The following is a 22,452-nucleotide window of genomic DNA, read 5'->3' as shown; positions in this document are numbered from 1 at the left end:
AATATTCTTGCCAGTGGCTGTACAATGATATCAGCCAGTGCCTTCAGTACCCTCGGATGGAGCTTATCTGGGCCTGCCCACTTAAACACATTCAGTCCTTCCAAGTGACTCTGCACTATCTCAGGGTCAGCACTTGGTGGTCTGGCGCCCTGCTGTTGTCTCTCTATGATCCCATTTTGAGACTTGTCTTGCTCCTTGTTTAGGAACACTGTGGCAAAGAACTCATTGAGGAGTTCAGCCTTGTCCCCCCGGCTGTCACCAATTGCTTTTGCCCATTCAGTAGTGGTTCTATACCGCCCTGGGCCTTCCTTTTACTCCCTATAGATCTGAAAAACAATTTTTTGTTATCCTTAACTTGGGATGCCATCCTCAGCTCCATGGTAGCTTTGGCCTTTCTAACTGCCTCCCTACAACTGCGAGCTGAGGAGGCATACTCCTCTTTAGTAATTTCTCCCTGTTTCCACAGCTTGTATGCCCCCTTTTTTGCCCTTAGGCTGCTCTGGATTTCTCCGGTTAGGCAAGGAAGCCTCTTAGCCCCTTTCCCCCTTTTCCCCCACATTGGGATCATCTCCCTCTGTGCCCAAAGGATCGCTTCCTTAAGGCACAGCCACCTTTCCTGGGCTCCCATCTGGCCAAATCTCTTACCCTGTAGTGCGTCGTTGGCTAAATGCCTGAGCTCGCTGAAGTCAGCCTTCCTAAAGTCTAGTACTTCCACCCTACTAGTTACCTTTCCCACTCAACGCCTTAAGGTGAATTCTGTTATTTGGTGGTCACTGTCCCCCAGGTGACCACTGATCTGTAGGTCCCCTACCATGTCATCCCCCATTGGCAGTACCAGGTCCAGTAAGGCAATTTTCTGTTCCTGTAATTATTTTAGTGGCTTTTCTCAGTATCCCTCTTTAGTTTTTCAGCATATTTGTTGAGTGCTAGATGCACATTTAGAGTAGCAGTTGTACCACCAGTAAATACAGAGGTAATAACACTTCTCTAACTCTGCTCACTGTTCCCCTGTTATACTTCCAAGAAGCATGTTCCCTCTGTATATTATTGTGTTGTGCAGGCAGCTTGCATTCACCTGGTTTCCTGTAACGATCTGCACATCTTTTTCAGTCACTGCTTCCCTGGATAGGTTCTAACATCATATAGGCATGGCTTGTATTCTTTATTCCTAGATGTGTAACTTCTACTTGGTGCATTGAAATATAAATTAATGCCTGTCCCAGCTTTCCAAATGATTCAGATTGCTACCTATCAATGATATATCTTCTTAAATATTTGCCAGTTCCCCAGTCTTTGTCACCTTCATCCTTACAGTGATTTTGTGTTTTCCTGCAGGACAGCAGTAAAAATATTGAACAGCAGTAGGGATAAAAATTGATCCTGATGGGACCCCACCAGAATCTCACTTGTTTGATAATGATTCCCCAGTTATGAATACATCTTGAGACTTATCAGTGAGTTAGTTTTTTAATCCATTTATTGTGTGCCATGATGTTTTTTTATCCTTCTAGTTAATTAATCAAACTATTTAACAGCACCAAGTCACATGCCTACAAAAATATAAGTGGATTACCAACACTGTTACCTTTTATCCACAACATGTAATTTCATAAAAAGATATCAAGTTAGTTTAACAAGGTTTCCATAAAACCTTGTTGATTGGCATTATTTAACTGAATCCACAGTGACTTTGAATTTAAGATGATTTCCCAAACATTAGATCCTGTACATGGAAAATGATAATTTTGTTATCATTTTCCATGTATAGAATCTAATTATCGAAGGGTTAACTTATATTTGGGCCTCCCACTGCTGCAGGGCAGTGGGGCCAGGGCTGCATGTGCTGGTTCCTGCCTGTACCGCCGGGGGGGGGGCCCGCAGGCGTGGACGCGGCGCTGGGAGCAAGCGAGTGTACAGGAGCCACCAACATCTAGGCGGTGCCCCAGGGCCAGCACTGGCGAGGCCCAGAGCAGGGTGGCAGGAGGGCGAGGCACGGCTGACAGGGCACTATGGAGTCAGGCTGGGCTGCACCAGCAGGGAGAGAGGGGATCCACCCAGTGCTGGGCCCCACCAGCGCTGGCCCCGGAACACGCGTTGGCTGCTGCATGCTCGCTCCCAGCCCTGCGGTACAGGCGGGGACCAGTGTGCACAGCCCTGACCCCACGCACCCCATGCTCGCCTGTCTGGGTGAAAGGATCTCGGCTGTTGCTGGCTCCTGCGCTCCTGCTCGCTTCTGGCTGCGTGACCGGACCGCAGAACTTACCAGGAGCTGTCCCGGCCCCGAGGACTGGGGCAATCGGCTGTGGTCCTCCCCTCCCCTGCCCTGCCCTCCACTCTTACCTGAATTTCCCACTCCAGTGCAGGCATGAGCAGCCCCACGGTCCCAGGCCAGAAACCTCTACTGGGCAGGGGCTTCTGGCTGAGGCAGCAGTGCCTGCTGTGCCTCATAGGAGCATCCGTGAGACTTCTCTATTGACCTTGCTGTTGACTGGGGCGAGGTGTACTTCCCTCCCTAGAGATGGGTGTACTTCCTCTCTAGCAACTCTACCTGTGGCTGGCACCCAGAACATGAACTGAGTTCAATTTCTTCCATGAAGAAAATAGTGAAGTAAATGATTAGGGGCCTCAGGAAACTTTCTTAGGATGAGAGATTAAACAAATGGGAATAGGTGAATAATGAAGGGGACATGACAAATAACAAATGATTTAGAAAAGATGGATCCAGGAGCAAATTTAGTTTTTACTGTCTCATAACAGAATAACAAACAGTGAAATTAGGAGGTGCAAATTTAGGAGGGATGAAAGGGTGCTTTCTTCTGCATGACATGACTGACCCTGTATGTGATCTCAAGGGATCCCGGTTTCCCCTGATAAAAAATCGCGCTCTGTTAAAACCCCCCAAAATCCGTGATTAAAACGAAAGCCCTCACAGCCCTGTTGGTGCCCATCACTCCCTCCCCACAGCCCCCTAGCTCTGTTCCTGCCCCTCACTCTCCCCACTCCCACAACCCCCCTGGCCATACCGATACCCCTCACTCCCCCACAACAACCTCTCAGCCCTGCTGGAGGAGGCTGTCAGCTGGCAGGGCTGTGAGGCCAGGGACCCGGGTCTGCAGCCCCCCACCTTTGGCCGGAGGCAGCTGCTGCAGCGAAGTGGAGCCCAGCTCCCTGCATTGCTGCCTGCCTACTGCAGGCTCGGGTGGTGGGCGGTCTGCTCCCAGCAGCAGCGCGCACTCTTGGAGGCCAGGGGGCCCTGTGCTCCCCACATATGTGTGTGGGGTCTGGCGCTACCTGCTGCAGTCTCCCATCCTGCTGCACTCCCCCAGGGCCTGCACAGCCCAGCGTGTGCAGCCCAGCACTGCAGGGAACAGCGGAGCAGCACAGGAAGCTGCTTGACGAAGCGTCCCCTGCCTGCACAGCTGCAGCAGGGGCGGCAGCGCGGGGTTGTATACAGGAGATGCGGGCAGTGCAGAGCTTGCAGCGGCAGACAGCTTCCTGTGCTCCCTGCCTGACTGCCCTCTTCCCACTCCCTCCAGCCTGCAGAGGGCTCATCACAAAACTGCAACATTCTCGGGTTTCTCTGGTAAAATGAGAAATCCACATTTGCCTCTGGTAAAAGGTAACATCCACGGTTTACTCTATTTTTCTGTGGAAAATGGAAAACCTGGATCCCTGGTGATCTCATAGCCCCATGTTAAGTATATTAGGTTAGTGGAACAGGCAAAGTCTCCAATTGCAAAATCTGGCATCTTTAGAGCTGTGTTCCCCATCTTGCAAATAGTTGTTACAAGAAGGAGTACATAACTGATTAAGTTTTACCTTTCTCCCCTTTCTTCCCTGGTTCTACCTTGTGCTCTTGTTAATCTTTCCTTGTATGACATCCCAGCATGTGCTTTTCTGATCATGTGAGATCAGTTATATTAGGGCTGGAATGTAAGTGCTGCTGTTTTTATTTTATGTTGCTAGTTTGCCTGGTTTGGGAATAATTTAGGATTCCAAAAGAGAACAGACTATAATACTTAAAAGAATCACTTTGCAAAACCTATGCCGTGAGGTGAAGGCAACATTTTTTTCAGGCCATGCCACAGAGGTTCTAAGATTCATGTGATAGCCTCAGCACAATTCACATTAGGATGTCACATAGGACAAAAGCCTGCAAATCAAGACTCAAAACTGAGGAATATAATAAGAGAGATCTAAGTCAGGTTTATGTTCTTTGTGCATCTCACCCAGCGTGTGTGGAGCATTGAACATAACAAGGTGTTTCAGAAAGTAATGGCAATTTCTAAACAAAACCATTTTGTGTGCAGTGATCATCTACTTGCCCACATTACTTCTCTATACATAGTCATAATGTGTGCACTTGACAGTGTTCCCTATTGCTGTGTAGTTTTCCACTTGTTGCACACACAATTATTTTATTTTCAAATTGCTGTTACTTTCTGAAGCACCCTTGTATAATGTAAAAGAAAAGGTGCTGGATTTGTTTGGTATTTGGAAGTCGCCATTAAATAATGTAACAGCAAACCTATATGTGAGTTCTCTTTGAAACCTCAAAGACTTCAAAGATTCATTTTTTTTCTCCATCCTGCCATTGTCTTAGAAGAAAATGAGCAATTGATAGTGATTACTGCCTGCCACAAAGTTCTGTCCAGGAAAATAAGTTTATAAACTGGTCACAAAAAAAATTATTTTCTGTCTAGCAGAAAATGTCTGTAAGATTTTCAGTAAAGTCTGCAGGTTTGGGAGACTCCTTTTAAAATACATAAATCTATTAACATCTGTAATTGCTTATAGGAAAGACTGAGCCATGAAAGTGTGCAACCAGCATTCCTTTGCCTTGCATGTGTGAAGCCAAGTCATTTGAGAAAACAATCCAGCTTGTGTTTTTCCTGCATTTTGAGTCTTTTGCTGCCTAGAACTTTACTGGAGAAATTAAGCCACAGCTGCTGCCATTCCAAAGGAAACAGTTTGAGTGAGGATTGACAGAAATAGAATTTTGGGGCAGTATAAAACCTCCTATAAAATGGTCAGGCCTATATAGGAGGGTGTAAATTGACCAGTAAGGTCTCTAGATTTTATTATCATAGGCAGTTCATTGTCACAGGCAGCAACAGTGTATTTCAGGTAGAGGTGGTCTACCCATGTCAGAAAACCCATGTTGCCAATCTGGCAAGTAGCATGTGTAGCTGCTATATTGGAATTCAAGATGGCTGCCATGAATTTACATTTTGGTCAATATTTAAGCCCCCAGTATGGTTAGAAAATTAATTCCAATGATGAAACCAACATTGTATGCACCAAGGAGATAAATTGTAACATTTTCCATCGTGGTAACCATATTGGATTCTAAGATGGCTCCACGTTTTGCTCTTGGCCACAGCAGCTGCCAGGTTCCTGGAGGCAGAATTGCAGAACACCTGACATAATAGTGCAGTCATAATGTTCGGTCAGGCATTGTATTATAAAGCAATTGTGTGGGCTTAGCCAGGAGAGACTAAAGGAGTAATCATTTGACTGGGAGGTTGCCATATCATCATGGTTTACCTAACAGGAATTGGTTGCATTTCGGTGCTTCAGAACTTGAAGACTGTCGGACAGAAAGCAGGTTATTTTCAGAAAACACTGCTACGAACATAATGAAAGGAAAATTGTACAACTGTGCTAGCAGAGCACACAAAATAACATTCAAAGCAATATGGCATATTTTGATAAATGAATTCATTGTGTGGTTGTCCAGTTCAAGCAAAGGATTAGATTATGATGCTGTTGACCAGCTCTAGTAGCATAGCTGTTGCATTCAGAAACGATGACTTCAAAGAGGGAAGGAATGTGATGAAAGAACTGTTAGTGCATCTGCTAATGACTTAGGCAGACAAGGTTCCTTGGTTGAATTTGATATCTTTTATTAGACCAACCCAAATAGTTGGATAATAGTTATTAAGCAAGCTTTCGAGTTCAAAAACCCTTTGTCAGGCTAAGGAAGTTTCAGCAGTTGGTGTGTGTTCTTCCTGGGTGGAATGAAAAGTAAAGAAGCCAGGGGCTGGGCTGGGGAGTCAGTTGCCAACCTATACATCTGCTAATGACTGTCACTCTACTTCCAGAATGTGTGGAACACTCCCATTAAGGTACATTCAAGTACTGAATAAATTATTTGGAAGTAATCATTACTCTCTTCTGCTTCATCGGGGCTGAATGTGAAGGAACCTGGCATGAGCATTTATGTGCCTTTGAAGAAATGCTTCTGCTGATAGCTGTGCATGATCATGCCAGTTACACAAAATGGGGTCCAGTATATCTTGCATGTATGAAGGATTTAGAAAATTTTGTTCTTATGGTGTATTCTGAGTTTGTGGAAGGGGATTCAGTGTCAAGACATCTCCTATTTGTAAACATTTCAACTGACCAGGCAATAGTGTATGTTAACAAGGTTTGCAAAATGCCGGTGGCATAGTAAACACAATGAATCAGCTAGAGAACGATAGGAGCTGAACTGCAATTAAGGAAGTCACCTAACTGAGTAAATCAAATGTTTGGGATCAATAAAACAATATATTTCAATCACAACAAAAGACAAAGGACATGACTGAAATGAGATTACAGTGATGTCAGGTTGTTACGAGAGCAGTTTGAAAGGCTCTGCTTGTTTAAGCTTTCCATCAATGAGCTGTTACGCGTTTCTGCAGGAGATGTTGTGCCGAAAGATATTGCATTAGACATTCTGAATGCACGAGATAAAGGAAGAGAAATCGTGAACACCATTATCCAGAAATGTTTTACTGCAGATACTACTGAGAGCTGCTATGCAAGTATATCCAAAGCATAACTGAAAACCTTTAAGGATGTAAAATCAACTGTAGGACAGTTCAGCAAAATAAAACAGAATGCAAACGAGATCCAGCAAAGGCTACTTGCGATGGTTGCAGCAGGTAGAAGGTTTGATGTTCACTCCCTCCTACAGCAGAAACTGTCTGGATACCTACCCTCAGTCACTTTTTAAACCTGACAAATCACTCAACATGGCCGACAAAGCAGCCTTGTCATGGATCTTGATTGGAGGTAAAGCAGTAACTGTTCTGCCAGAAGCTACATCCGAGAAATCAGCTGCTATTATCAATGGCATGGCTCTTGTAAAGAGACTAGAAAAGCTGAAAACTGCATAAACATTTGGAGATTTGACCAATTCCTTTGTGCAGCAAGTGTTTGCCAATTATGCCAACACATGCGATTGAGCTGACATTGTCTTCTATCGCCACATACCACCCTCCATTAACGCAGGCACAAAAATATTAAGGGCTCAAACTACTAGGCCAATTCGCAGAATCATTAGTAGCAGATCTCTTCCAGTATTGGCATCATGGGATAGTTTCACATCCTTACCAGCAAACAAAGAAAACCTAGCTAATTTTCTAAGTGAAGACCTTGTTAAGCAATCATGCCAATGTTTCCAAAATGAATGAGTGCTCATTGTTGGTAGTTTTGCAGATGGAAAAGCAGAGCACTCTGGCTCATCTGACATTTCCCACGTGTATTCGTATCAAGAAGAGGCAGACACAAAACTGCTCTTACATGTTGAACATGCAGTCGGTCAGGGATACTCCTCTCTAGTATTCCCCTGCGATGACACAGACATATCGGTCCTTTTATGGCATAAACTTGCATCTAAGGTTTGGATGAAGAGAAGCAACCCAGTAAGATCCATTCCAGTTCATGATATTGTGTCAAAATTGCCTAAGCCAGTCCTTGCATCTTTAATCGGAGTTCACAGCGTCACTGGTTGTGACACTGCCAGCTGGTTCAGCTGGCCACGCTAAGAAAACTGCTTGGAAAATGTTCGTTCAATATCCACATCTATTGGTAGGTCTAGGAAGTAGGCCTGATGTTAATAAGGATTTGTACAGTTGTGCCGAAAAAAAGTTTTTTGTGTAGCTGTACAAGTCGTCAACATCTTTGACAACGCTTCTGGATGTAGGGTGAAATTATTCCATCAAGGAAAAGCTCTGAATAAACTTTCATCTATATACAACTCCCTTGTGCGCCATGTACATACAGGCAATAATCAAAGTCTTAGGTGGCAAAGTGCGCTTGAACCTAATCCACCATTGCCATCACCTGACCAGAGTGGTTGGCAAGTTGCAAATGACGGTTACATGCCTATCATAAACACACTTGAACCATTGCTATCAGAATATCTTCAGATAATGAGCTGCAAGTGCAAGACAGAATGCCAGGGAATGCCAGGGTACTTGGACAAGCCGGTTAATGCGCTCTGCACTCCTGGCTGCGATTGCTATGTGACAACATGTTGCAATCCATATTTTAACCATGGGGATTCAAAACGGATTCAGAAACAGATTCAGGTGATGAAGAGCTCTAAAAAACTGCAATTATCCACTGTATTAATATTATATAAACAGTTGCATTACCATTGGATTAGACTATTACATATTCCTATTTAAAAACCCCAGAATTCTCTGATTAAAATCCAAAAATCTGTGTTTTTCCATGATTAACATTAAATGTTACTAATATATAGATATCAAACAAAATGTTTTATTTGTATATTTACAATTTTAAAGCAGTATGGAAGCCTGCCAGTGTCTCGAATCATTGTAATAAAAACATTTTAAATACCTACATATTTTGGCATTTGATTTAGATTTTTTTTTTTTTATCATGGAAAAGTAGAGTTGCTCTGGCTCCCTTTGCTCACAGAACACAGGTCCAGCTGCGGCTGTGCCCCCTCCCACTCCCTGCTGCTTTGTGGCACTGAGCAGCCTTGATATGTCAGTGTCCCTCACTCCCGACCTGCAGCCCCTGCCTACCCACTTCTTACTGCCCACCCGCACACCCTAGCCCTCCTGGCTCTCCCCACAAGCCCCCCTGAGCTCAGGCAGTGTCACCTGCATCCCCTGCCCTGCTCCTGCCTGCCTAGACAGCATGACCCGCACCCAACCCACAGCGCCCTCCCTCAGCTCTGGTGGTGCCCTTCATTCCTGACCTGCAGCCCCCTGCCCCCTGAGCCCCACTGGAGGGTTCCCCTAGCTGCCCTCCATCCCCAGCCCCCCTAGTGTGTGGTGGAGGGAACCATTGCCCCAATGTATGCCACTAGCTCCTGGTGGCTGGGGGGCAAAAACCACAATTTTAAATATGCTGTGGTTTTTGCCTCCTGACCACTCAGCAGCAAGTGGCAGGACACAAAAACCATGGTCTATTTAAAACAGTGGTTTTTGCCTCCCAGCCATCCAGAGTGAGTGGCATGTGGCAGAGCCAATGGGCTAGTCAGCCAATCAGTAGTGTGGGGCACATGGGGAGAACTCCAAAATTAAAGGAGCTACGGCACCATGAGCTGTGCTATGATTTAAATCAGGTGCTAAGGAGATGGGGGGGGCACAGTGCGGGGTGGCACAACTCTGTGCTGCTTCCGCCCCACTGCTGCCAGGTGCTGGCTCTGGCTGGGCTGCAGCCTCCTAGCAGCCCTCCCCACCTGACCTCCTGAGCAGCCCATTGACCCTCCTAAGAGCCTTCTGGCCACTGTTAACAGCCCCCCAGGAACTCTCTAGCGGCCCCCCCCACTTGGCCCACATCATCCCCCTGCCTGTGGGTGTCGGGGGGGGGGAGGGGGGCAGCCAGGCTGTAGCCTCATGCGCTGCACCCCATTGTTGGTACAGAAATCTGAGGGGGCATGTGCCCCTCCCCACATCTCCCCTGCATATTGCCAATGGACTTACCTGCATGGAGATGCTCCCACCACCCTCCCTGTCTATATTGTTGGCTGGGAGTGTGTGCATGCACACATGCATGTAGTACCCCCTGCCCTACAGCCTCTGATCACCCTCCTCCCGCTGCTTCCATTCCCAAGCAGGTCCTTGTGGGTTGGAACTCTTCTAGCCTGCAAGGGAAAATGTGTTGCGGGGGGGAGGGTCTTCTCCTTTAAAGGGGAAAATCTTGGGGGGGGGGGAAGGGATTGTGTTTTTCCACATGAAACTAAATCCAGATCCTTGCTAGTAATGAACAAAACAGTAAATTTATGGCAGCCATGTTGGAGTCCAATATGGCTACCATGACAGAATGTGATAGTTATCTTGGTTCATGCAATGTTGGTTTTGTCATTGGAATATTTTCTAACTCTACTGGGGACTGAAATATTAACCAAAACATGAATTCACAGTGGCCATCTTAGATATGGCAGCTACTACCCTCACTATTTGCCAGATTGGCAACATAACTTTTCTGACACAGGTAGATCATCTCTACCTGAACCATGCTATTGCTGCTTGTGACAATGAGTTGCCTACAGGGCAACACCTTTACCCTTTTTTTCTTACCCTACTAATAGCAAATTAGTGAGCTAGGAAGAAGGCAATCAAAAATGCTTAAAAACAGAGACCTAGTTTTACTACTACTTTGGGCTTGATCACATATCCATCTGGAAATGTGTGGATTATTCTTCTGAATAATCCCTGAGTCACGCTGTTATTCTTACTATAAGTGACATGAATTTACAAAGGTGTTTTAAAACATCTCTCTCAGCATTAAGTTTGTGCACTTTGTGTGCTTGATGGTACTTTGTAGTAGTTGTCAAAAGTGTTCCCTCTAAGGAGTAGTGGTCTGTGAGCGCGCCGCTTCGGTCCATGAGCGTACCGCTGCTTTGGTCCCAGAGCCGGCGGAGCAGTTTCACCCATGCTTGCCCATGCATGCAGTGGCAGGAGCTGCCCTACCCCCATCCCTGTGCCCTGCAAATGAGCTGCTCACGGCTCCATCCCACACCCGGTACTGGCTGGGGAACTGCTCCACTCCCCAGCCCTGATGCCATGTGCCTCCTCACTCCCTGAAGGGATGCAGGGTGCATAGCAGTTCCCTGGAGCTGGGGGAGCCCGCGGAGCAGTTCCCTGGAGCTGGCAGAGTCCACGCCAGCCCTCAGCCCTAGCCCCCGTCCCTGTCCCCGCCTTTTCTCGTGGAGGAGCCGCTGCCTGCCCTGCATGAGGAGTGAGGAGCTTACCTTCGGTAAGTGTCCCACACCGGCCCTGGTGTCTCCGGCACGCTCTGCGCCCAGCTCCTCTCTGGGCGGGTGTGCATCATTAAAAAGTTCGTGCACAGCCAGGTTTTTAATTGTGTGCGGCTGTGCACGTGCGCAGCTTAAGAGGGAACACTGGTTGTCAATGTACTGGTTTGCTGAGTGCTTTCCCCCAAGTCTCAAGGAGATATTTGCCAGGCGTGACACTGGCTGAGCTAGAGCTGAGTGTGAGCAGAAAGCATGAGGTTTTTGCTTAAAGAAACAGAGGGTGGAGAAAGGATGAGTCTATTTGGGCTCATCCCAAAGACCCTTCTAAGCACATGCCCTGAGCAGAGGAAGCCTTATGCATTTCTTTAAATTTAGGAATTTTTTTAAAATGTCAGGCTATACTGTTGAAGAGTGTTATGTCAAAATACTACTTTCATCTGAGGAGAAAAGTGCATTTTCATCTGAAATGTGTTTTTTGTTCATACCCTGTCCTGTTCCAGTCCTGTTTTTTTGTTTGTTTGTTTTTAAAAGCCAGGCCCAAAAGCCTCTAATTCTGAGCTCCAGCCAGTTCATAAAGTGGGAATCACGCTTTTGTGTCTGGACTAGTTCTGCCTGATATCGGTAATTTACTTTGCAGTGCTTTTGTCTCAACCCTTTTCAGTCCAGATGTTTTTTCTGTAGTTAAGTAACTCTCAGCATTTGGTGTAAAATATGGATTTTATCTCACCTCAGGGTTTTGCATGGATTCCTTAAAACTCTGCCATAACCATTTCCACATTGGGCTGCATAGACCACCCCATACCTTTTTATATTTGTTTTTTTTTTCCTTTGTTAGATGCTGTGAATTCTCTCCTGTGAAGATTACTTATATACCATGAAGGAACTAGGACCTGTCTGGAGAGTGCTTGCATCTTCTACAACAGAGTTCACCAGAGCAAAGGTGGCACCTAAATATGAATGGTAACAACTGGAGTGCTTGAAGATCATACTCAACCATACAGCTAAGCTGTAAATGCAGAGGAAAATTAATTATTGGAGCAGCCAGGAAAGTGCTTATCCTTGGGCTTGTTGGAGCCTGGAGCATGCAGCTGTTATGGATGGTGGAAAGGACTCCTTGAGGGCTCTCACTGAGCAAGGGGGGCAAACTCAAGTTGTGTCTGCTGCTTCACCACGCTTCCCACACACTCAGTCACACTAAATCCAGGCTGAGCGCTGTGAGCTAATGGATGAACTAGATGATGATTTTAAGGAACTTTGTACCAACCTGTTGAGTAGGGTGAACAAAAAGAGAGGAAATGCTGAGGGGGAGAGGAAGGTTCTGAACAGGACAAGGAACATGGCAACAAGGAGTAGGTTAAAAAAGACCAAGCCAGCAGCTAAGAGCCAAAGCCAACCAAGCATGATGATGACCTGGCCAGAATGCTTGGACCCCCACAGGCAGGCACTAACACCCAAAAAGGAAGGTGAACCTCTGATCTGTGGAAGTGAAGGGACTGCTTTAGAAGATGGATGTGGAGGCCATCTCCCCGCCATTCTGTTGAATGCTACAGCAGCTAACTGTAACCAGAACAGCCTGGCAGGTAACTTGTCTGAGCTTCATCTCCTTCCCTTGTTCTGAAATATAGTAGAGAATAGCCTGGAGCAGTGTATTTCTTTTAAGCACATAGCCTTTGAGCTGGAAAATAGGCTATGCACTTACCCAGAGAATGCACTTACCAGAACTTACTGAATGTAAACACTGCTCATGAAGGATAGACCACTGTCCCTTTCAAGGGATCTCATAGCCAGTTTCATGGCTGCCATTAGAAACCTTGAAATGAGGGGAGATGACTGGAGATAGCAGTTGTGACACTTTCTCCCCTTGTTTTCAAGGCTTCTAGTAACATGCCTCTGAGAGCTGCTTTCCCTTTACTGTTTCTAGCACCAATTTTGCAGTTGAGCACAGTAAAATTACATTACAAAGTAGTGGGGCTGAAAGATGCTTAGGCACCTAAGTGGGTTCTACACTTAACTGACATGCAGTTAATCAATGTTTGTTCTAATGTAACCAAGAGACAGACAGTTGGGACTGGCTTTGTAGTTAAGCAAATTATGCACTTACCCAGTATACACACAAGTAGAGTACATGGTACTGGAAAGACTCTAGTATTCATCTATTTCATAGACATTAGGGCTGGAAGGGACCTCGGAAGATCATCGAGTCCAGCCCCCTGCCCCAGGGGCAGGAAGTTAGCTGGGGTCATAGAATCCCAGCAAAACATCCAAATTTCTCTTGAAGGCATTCAATGTAGGTGCTTGAATCACCTCTGGTGGCAGGCTATTCCAGACCTTGGGGGCTCAAACAGTGAAGAAATTCTTCCTTATGTCCAGCCTGAAATGGTCTTGCAGGAGTTTATAACTGTTTGACCTTGTCATCCCTTGGGGCGCTCTGGTGAACAATCGTTCCCCCAGATCCTGGTGAACACCTCTGATAAACTTATAAGTGGCCATCAGATCGCCCCTGAGCCTGCACTTTTCCAGGCTAAAGAGTCCTGTAGTTCTCAGCTTGTCGTCATAGGTCAACAGAGGTCTTTTGAAGTTCGAGTGGAGCAGTGTATGGGGCAGTCGAGGAAGCTCTGGTTGTGCATTTGCTAACTCTGCTGGTATGATCCCCTGTACTTTGGTAATTGGGCTGAAGCTCCTGAGAGTGCTTAGTAGCTCCATTGTGTGGTGGGACAGGCCTCCTCAGTCAGGTGAAGTGTAGAGACAGGATGATTCCCCCAGGTGATGACTGGCAGTGTTGTACTGAAGCGTTGGCCGGGCACCTTCCTCTGTCTGTTGCATCCTATTTCCCATCCAGAAACCCTTCATTCCTGCTGCTCAGTGTCCTTGGGCTCCATGACTGGTAGAGTTTGAGAGTCAGATTCTGACATGGTGGAATTTGCAGGAGGCAAGATGATCCCCTGGACTGGGATTCACATGACTGGGGTTCTGTTTCTTGCTCTGTTGACCTCAGGCAAGTCACTTACCCTCTTTGTGTTTTTCTCCACTTGTAAGATAAGGAGGTCAGTGTCATTAACCTTAGCAAAGCACCTCTGATTGAAAGTGCTAGGTGAGAGCTAGGGTTATGATGATGACTATGTGTGCGCTGAAATTGTGCACCTCTTTCCTACAGAATCAGCATGGTGTGAAATCCAACATTGCTTAGACTGCTGCTGATTGGGGGCATCTCTGATACCCTCTCAGCAGGCAGCAAAGCTACATTGCTAAGGCAGATGTGCAAAACCTAGAGGGCACTAATCATTAGGACTGTTTTTTCTTTCTCCCCAGACTGTGTCCTGAATGGCAGCTCCCAAACAACATCATCCTTTCCTGCTGCAGGAGAACCAGAAGCCTCAGCCTCATCCCCTTCAAAGACATTGCTGGTTTCAGGATCCAGGGTCCGGGTAACAGAGTTGGTGTTGGAAAGGATGCAGCAGTTTAAGCGAGTAGCTCCAGAACAACTGAAACACACTTCTGACAAGAGCTTGCTAGAGCCTGTAGCTGATGAGAAGATCCCTGATGCAAACCAGGAGAAGAATGATCTAGGGAATGGTATGTCCTATTATCCAGAGGAGTGTGATCTAGTGGGTAGAGTGACATACTAATAGATAGCTCATAATTCCTGGGCCTTAGTCCTAGCTCTGCCAATGGCTTGCTGTGTGACCTTGGTTAGTTCACTTAGCCTTTCCCTCTTCAGCTGCCTGTACTTTCCCCACAGGATTGTTATAATGTGTAATTAGTGTATTTGCCATAGCATTAGATCCATGAGGGGATGGATCTAATGCTAATTTAAATATCCAGTTGGAAATTTAAAGGCTTCTGGGAAGCACAAATTCCCTTCAGGGTCAGTTCCCCCGCTTATCTTTCCCAGGTAACGATAGAACTAAACACTAATAGTGCATAAGCCTTATGTAGTAATTTTGATTAATAGATCTCAAAGTATTTAAAGTGAACTAGTCAGTCCTGTACATTTTTTTTTGTGTGGGACCATTCCAAACCAAGTTTCTCTGGGCTCTCTGTGGAAATTAAAGTATCCTTGGGTTTTACATAAGAGCCCTGATTTGTCCCAGCAGCCATAGTGAAAGTTCACTGTCTCCTCCACTGTAATTCATTAGCTACTTGCTACCCTCTGCTCCAGAGGTGACTGTATTTCAGTGGTGCTGTGAGGATTACTTTGCAAAATATTATGAGATGCTTTAGAATTGGAGGTACCAGAGAAAGTTCAAACTTAACTTTTAAGTACTATTTTAATAAAATAGTAATTTTTGCATATAGCAAATCCTGGTCTTTTATAACAAGAGCTTAGTGATCTGTTTGAAACAATCTCTGTTTCATCCTAGGAGTCAACCCAGATCTGCCAATGATGGAACAAGATGTTGCTCTGGCATTGACTGTCCAGCAGGAGTTCAAACAGGAAGTTCCTAGAAGTCTGGAAGAGTCAGGATTATTTTTTTGTCAAATCTGTCAGAAGGACCTCTCAGCCATGAACTCAACACGACGGGAGCAGCATGTTAACAGGTAAAAGGCACCCTCTCTTGCCTCCTATGCTAGACACACCTAGCTTAGCTGTTATAGAAAGGGTAAAAGCTGAGGCTGTGATTAACCTTCCAAGTGTAAAGAAACAGAAGCTACTGCAGGGACACAAAAAGAACTGACTTCCTTTTGCCGTGATTTTCCCTGGTGCATTTGTCATGTCTAACAAAGTTCGAACTGCACCAGGTGGAGGTGCACCAATACATTGGTCCGATATCAGATCGGCACTGATATAAAGAAAATTGACTGTATTGGAAATCGGCTTTTTTTTGCCTGTTGTGGCCAATAATGTGGCCGATAAATGACCTGTGCATGCGCACAGCCACAGCTACAACATGTAGACAGCAAGGAGCACAGCCCAACAGCATGGAGAGCTGCGTCTGGTTGGTAAGCCCGTTGTGGAAGAAGGGGAGGGGGAAGAGAAGGGGAGCAGGGGACGGGCAGATCAAGGCCCCCACAGTGAGGGGAAGGGAGTGGGGCTGGGGCTGGAGCAGGTGCTGGCCAGCTGGGGCAGGGCAGGGTGTGGGACTGAGTTGCGGCTTGTCTGGGGGACGCAGGAAGGGGGGTGGCAGCTCCTGCTGCTGCGTGCGCCCCAGGAGGGCATGGGGAGATGTGCCCTCCAGATCTGTGCAGGGCAAGGGCGGGCTGCCGCTGCAGGCTGGGGCCAGGGCTGCGCTGGGCTGTGCTTGGGGCAGGCATCAGCGCTGGGAGGAAGGGTTGGGGGGCTTATGGCAAATTCTGAGGTGGCTGCATCCCCCCCCAGAACTCCCCTCCCAGCACCACTGCCATGTACCCTTAGCACAGCACAGCCCAGCCCCTTGCTGGAAAGAGCCCAATGCAGCCCCAGCCCGCAGCAGCAACCCACCCTGTCCACGCAAATCAGGGAGCATATGCCCCCTGTGTCCTCCTGGGGTTTGCGCAGTGGCAGGAGCTGTCCCCATGTCCCCCGGATGAGCCGTGGCTCTGTCCCATGCCCTGCCCCACCCCGGCTGGGCAGCAACTGCCCCAGCCCCACTGCCTCCCTCACCGCAGGGGCCTTGATCTGCCCCCGCCACACGCCCATTCCCTTCCCTTCCCCCTCCCCTTCCACCACAACAGACTTACCAGCTGAACAGTGCTCTTGGAGCTGCCAGCCTGCGTATTAGAAATCCGATAGGTATCGGCCAATATGACTCCTTAAAAATCTGCTATCAGTATTGGCCCCAAAAATCTATCAGTGCACCTGTAGTACCAGGACCTGCACTTACCTGAAGCAGCAGTATTTTGAGGACAGAAGAGATTACTTCTTTCAGAGGCTGATTTTTGTTGAATGGTGGCTTCAGAAATTGATCAGGCTGTTGGGTTGTTAGAACTTTCCTTGAGAAAAAGATTATGTGATGAGATAATGATCTAGTCAAAAGCAGATACAGGCATACATTAAGTATACTTTTAACATGCCCCAGTACATTATAACCTCTGCATACATGTTTTCTGTCATTTTTAGGTCATAGCTCCTAGAGGGGGGAGGGATTTGCAGGTGTGTTAGACTGTTTTTTTCTCCTCAGGTATAAGATCTAATTGTACCAGCTCTTCTTCAATGTGGTTTAAAGGCATTCATGTAGGTGGATTATAACATACTAATAAGAGCAGCCCTTGCTGCCTTCCACAGGTGTCTAGATGAGACCGAGAAATCACAGGTGCCCTCCTCCAGTATCTCACGTGTCCCTGAGTGTCCCATCTGTGGGAAGCAATTCCAGATACCCAAAAGTCGAGCCAGTCACTTGAAACACTGTGCTGTCAAGATGCAGGTCCCTCCCCAGCTGCTTCTCCAGGCAGTGAAGTTGCAAGCTTCATCCCTCAGTGAGAGGCTTCCTCCAGCACCCAGGTGAGATGAATCAAATAAGAGATATTAGTTGCTTCCTTTAGTTTGAGAGATATCAACCCCACCCACACATATGTGAACTCTGTATAGGTCCAAGGAGAGTGCACACAGTGCCTGGGCTGGGAATCCAGAGGAAAGCAGGCAGGCCCAAAACCCAACCACTTATTTGGAGAAGGTGGTTGAATTGAAGGGAGCACACTGAAGGCAACTGTGGTGATGAGCTTGATGGAGCAGTTCACTAATGAACCAATAGAGGTGAAACAGGGATTAAATAGTCTTGCACTAATATGTTGGAGGTCAAAGATATATACAGTAACTGAGGTGGTAACAAAAGCTGAATGGTCTATTTGAGTTTATTAGATTTACTGGAGCTTATGCTTTATGCTAGTTCTACTGAGCATCCTGCCTTCCAAAGCTTCAGTTATTTTGCTCATGGCTATGTCAGGGAATACACACCCTGTACTTGACAAAAGTAGGGAATATATGTAAGAATTAGGGACACATGGGTTTCCTAATCCTGGAACCAGGAATTTCTCTAAATAGAACAGCTGGAGGGTGTGGCATGCCTTGTCTCTGGTCCAGTCAATTAAAAAATGTTGCCTGTTGCATTTCAGCACTCAAGTCAGCAGGTCAAAGAGAAAAGATGGCTCCAAAGAGCAGGCAAAAAAAAAGCCAAAGATGTCCAAGGCAGAAACTGCGGATGAGGATGTGCTGGTTGCCATGGCAATGTCCCGATCTCTGCAGGAGCATGAAAAGCAGAAACAAGCAGAATCTGTAACAGGTGGTAAACTGGAGAGTGCTCTGCCAATCAAGTGGAAGCCAGGATCAAGTAGGTGCTGATGTGACTGAATAGCCAGCAATTAGAGGACCAAAACAGTCTGTCCTGGGCCAAAAACTTACTAACATGCATGTGAATGGCCACCGTACCTTGAAATGGTTTACCCTAGCAGTGCTTAAACCACTGATTCTCACCCATGATCCTTTGAAGGGTGCTGGAAGGTGTGAGGAGATGAACAGAGCTGCTATGATTTGCACTTGGGAATCAGCTTGGGTACTAGAAGCTTGCTTAACTTTGTTAGTGTCATGCTCTGCCTGGGATAATTAGCCCTGCTGAGAAGCAGAGTATATTAACTTAGATGAATGGCTCAACAACATGGCTTCACTGTTTCTGGTACCCGAGCCAGCTCAGGTATCTCTGTATGGTTTTGCATTGTGCTATGTGGAGATACCCAGAGAGGTAAACAGTGAAATCTGCTGCCTGGGGCTATAATTTTTTTCAGCAGCCAGGGCCCCCAGCTGGTTGTTGCATTGGCAGTTTGACATACAACTGGGAGATGGCTGTAACATCGATAAAATAGAGCAGATTGCATAGCAAGTTAGGGCTTAGAGAAATACCCAGCATGTGGCAAAACAGCGCACACTAGGAGCTCTAGTCCCTGGCTGCTGTTTCTCTGTAATTAAGATGCCATTGGCCTCAGGTGGTCTTGTAGAGCTCTGCCTATAGACTGCATTTTGGCTTCTTGCACCTGCAGCTCTAGGAGGAACTGCTCTGCCATGCCCCTGTACACAGTTCTGTAGGTTATCTCAGATTTTCTGTCTCTCTTTTTTTTTTAAGAGAAAAAAAGTCGTAAGAAGCTCCCCCTTGCACCTCCGCCATTGTTACTTCAAGATCCAGAAACATCCTGTAAACAGATTCAAGACCGGGTGGCCATGCTGCTCACTGAGGAGGTAGAGTTCTCCAGTACCCCTCCACTCCCCTTCAGCAGGATTCTGGAGGATGAGCCAGAGAAAACAGAGTGGCTTCTGCCATTGCCTAAAGATAAGCGCTGCCTTTTGTGGGAGTTTAGTGCTTTGACTGGACCCTGTGACCCTGAAACCTTCTACACAGCAGGATTAACCCCTCCAATTTTACCTTGTAAACCTGTGCAGGTGAGGAGTCCTATTCCTTTTCTCTACTATTCACTCACATCCAGGTGTTCACCCACATCTAGGTGTTCCCCTCCACCTTGGGCATTGCCACCTTCATGCATTTGCCCACTCTGTGGCTGCCCCACAGGCACCACCCCTGTCTTTCTATAGCCAGACTTTCTGTTCTTGAACTTCCAATTTGGAAATCTCCTTTTGGAACTGAAGACAAGGCACCTGAAGCTCAGTGTAGATTGTTTTTTCTTTTACATTTCAGAAAGTGAGGCTATGTAAGAATGAAGGGTTGTGAGTTGAGGGTTTCTAACCTATTCGCTGTGAACCTAGCTGAGGTTCACTTGATCAGTTTTTCTCTTGCTATATCTTCTGTCTACCTGAATAATGGTTCCAGAGCATATGGAGCTAAACTGTTCTCAGTTGTGACAGATGACAAAACAGGGAGAAGTGATCTCAGGTTGCAGCAAGGGAGGTTTAGGTTGAATATTAGGAAAAAACTTTCTCACTAGGAGGATGGTGAAGCGGTGGAGCAGGTTACCTAGAGAGGTGGTGGAGTTTCCATCCTTTGAGGTTTTTGGGGCCTGGCTTGACAGAGCCTTGGCTGGAATGATGTGGTTGGGGATGGTCCTGCTTTGAGGAGGGGGTTGGACTAGATGACCTCCTGAGGTCCTTTCCAACCCTAATTTTGTATGATTCTATGATTATGTTTAATCATCCAGCCTGGAATTAGGTTACAGCTTTGTTTTGTGAATAAATATATCTATATTTCAGAAAAAAATATGGCAAACATGCTTTGTGGTTATAAAGTACAGGACTCAAATGTCAGCTTTGCTAAATCTAAGGTTGCTCACATGACCTTCACTCTGCCCTTGGCCCAGTATGTGTTAGAACACAATAATTAATCTCATAGTAATTTTGTCACAGGTCCCCTGTCTATTTTGTTGCACATTATTTAGTTAAATGATGCATAGAACCAGAGAGAACTCCTTCAGAGATCTCTCATATTTCGTACTTATCCCCCGAGAGGGATAATTTCACTTTTCTTCCTTTCACTTGTGCATCACCTTGAGTTTAATCCAACCACTGAGCCATTCCTGAGCTATGTGAACACTTAAGACAAGAACAAGTTTATTTTTTGTTTCCCACTTCAGAGTCAGAAGTCAGAGACTGTTTTTTCATTGATGGGATCTGACCAACCACAGCTAATCCAACAACCGCCTGTCATCAGTCATCTTGCTCCTGCAGAACTTGGAAACAAGCTTTCTGATGAACCTCAAACTGGCCCGGGTGAGGACAGCCCCAGCCCCAGCTGCAAGGATGTTCAGATTCTGCAGGACTTGATTGAGCTGGCTGGGGAAGGACTCACTCTCACCCAGTGGAACCATGAAATTCACCTCTCCCATACAGAGGAGCAATCAAGTAAGTTTTGGCAGTTTTGGTCTGTACTTCTACACTGATCGTATTGAATCACATTAGCCAAGCAGAACTGTGCCTGCTCAAGACTGGCCCAAGCAATGGCACGTGCACCTCCTGAGAGCTCCAGTGTACCCCCTGACAGGCCGCGTTCGCCACTTAAGGAACGGGCGGGAGGACAGGCGGGAGTGCTGTTGGGCCCCCCCGCCCCGCGAGTGCTGGCTGGGGAGTGGGCTTTGCAGTTGGCCGTGGGGGGACCTCTTCCCCTCCCCAGTCGCTGACTTGGGGGGGGGGGGGGGGGGGGGGGTTGGGGCATGTGCCGCCCCCCCCCCCCCGACTAAAGTGGCACCCATGGGCATAAGAGAGGCTAGGCCAGCATCTGCAGGGAGTACTGTTGGCTATTGCTCTTCCCACTGGTTCCTGAGGCTCTGGTCCTCATTGTTCTCTATCATCTGCCAGTTTTTGACACATTCATCTAGGTACTTTTAAGTGGATTAATTTTTCTAAGTTCCCAGTTTGCCTAGAACCCCTTTAACATGGTGTCCATTTAACCATATTTACTCAAATCCAAGATAAGATTTTTTCCCTCAGTTAACAGGGAAAAACAAGTCTTGTCTTGGATTTGAGTAACAGTGCTCTGGCTCTACACAGACCTGACTGGCTTAGGTCTACTGCTTCTGGGGCTGCTGCTGCTACTGTTTAGTCAGCAGCCATGGAGTTGCAGCAGTGCAGCGAGTATTGGTCAGGAGCCAAGGCTAGGGTCTGAGATTGGGTGCTAACATGGGTTTGGGATCAGATGGGGGGAAGGGCAGCAGTGAAGGTCAGGGATGGGGGATATGGGCAGCAGTAGGGGTCAGGTATTGTGGGGGGATGGGCACCAGTGTGGGTCAGGGATTGGGGAGAAATAAGCAGCAGCGCAGGTCGGGGATCAGGTAGGGGATGGACAGCAAGGTGGGTTGAGAATCAGGTTGGGGATAGAGTAGCAGCATGCATGGGAATGGGGCAGCAGAATGCACTACTGATTGGGTGGGGGATCAGGGAGCAGTGCAGGTCAGGGGATGGGGTAGCAGCATTGAGGAATGGGACAGCAGGACATGCTGTTATCCCATCCCCTGACCTGCTCTACTTCCCGATCCCCTGACTCATGCTGCTGCCTCCACCCTATGACCCATGCTGCTGATCAGCAGGGATCCTGGTTTTCTCTGTTTAAAAATCCAAAATTCTCCAATTGAAAATCCCAAAATCTGTGTTTTTCCGTGATTAACATGAAACACCACTATATATAGGTATCAGTTGAACACAATGTTTTGTTACAATTTAAAAGTAGTTTGGAAGCTTACCAGTGCCTTGATCATTATAATAAAATAAATTCTAAATACCTATATATTTTAGCATTTGATGTTGTTTTTTTTTATCATGGAAAATCAGAGATCCCCTGGTCTCTTTGCTCACCAACATGCAAATCCAGCTGTGGCTGTCCCACCCACCACTTTGTGGCACTGAGCAACCCTGATATGCTGGTGCCCTACTCCTGCCAATGCTATTGCCCCTTGAATCCAACCCACAGTCCCCCGTTGCCACGAATGCTCCTCACTCCCAACTGTCAGCCCCCTGGTTCTGCCGATGCCCCTCATACCCAAGCCATATTCTGGTGCCCCCTCCGGCCATGCTCCTGACCCACTGTCCCCTGGCTCTGCCA

General features: G+C 46.9%; 1 protein-coding gene across 4 annotated transcripts in view; it reads left to right on the top strand.

Moving 5' to 3' along the window:
- Window positions 1-22,452, top strand: part of SLX4 (SLX4 structure-specific endonuclease subunit) — a 46,824-nt gene that overhangs the window by 3,175 nt on the left and 21,197 nt on the right. For 2 of the 4 annotated variants that reach the window (XM_014602346.3, XM_059716964.1), the window contains 7 exons: window positions 11,841-12,585; window positions 14,315-14,578; window positions 15,367-15,544; window positions 17,208-17,423; window positions 18,035-18,249; window positions 19,036-19,349; window positions 20,492-20,759. In XM_014602346.3, the coding sequence (XP_014457832.1) occupies window positions 12,228-12,585; window positions 14,315-14,578; window positions 15,367-15,544; window positions 17,208-17,423; window positions 18,035-18,249; window positions 19,036-19,349; window positions 20,492-20,759 (1,813 nt within the window). In that variant the 5' untranslated portion in view covers window positions 11,841-12,227. Of the gene's footprint in view, window positions 1-1,149; window positions 1,455-11,840; window positions 12,586-14,314; window positions 14,579-15,366; window positions 15,545-17,188; window positions 17,424-18,034; window positions 18,250-19,035; window positions 19,350-20,491; window positions 20,760-22,452 lie in introns of those variants that run through there. The other 2 variants (XM_059716966.1, XM_006275816.3) reach the window with 2 other exon arrangements.

The sequence above is a fragment of the Alligator mississippiensis genome, chromosome 13 (genome assembly GCF_030867095.1).
Source record: "Alligator mississippiensis isolate rAllMis1 chromosome 13, rAllMis1, whole genome shotgun sequence".
Taxonomy (NCBI): Eukaryota; Metazoa; Chordata; order Crocodylia; family Alligatoridae; genus Alligator; species Alligator mississippiensis.
Note: the sequence above shows the minus strand (reverse complement) of the source record. Positions and strands in the feature narration are given on the sequence as shown.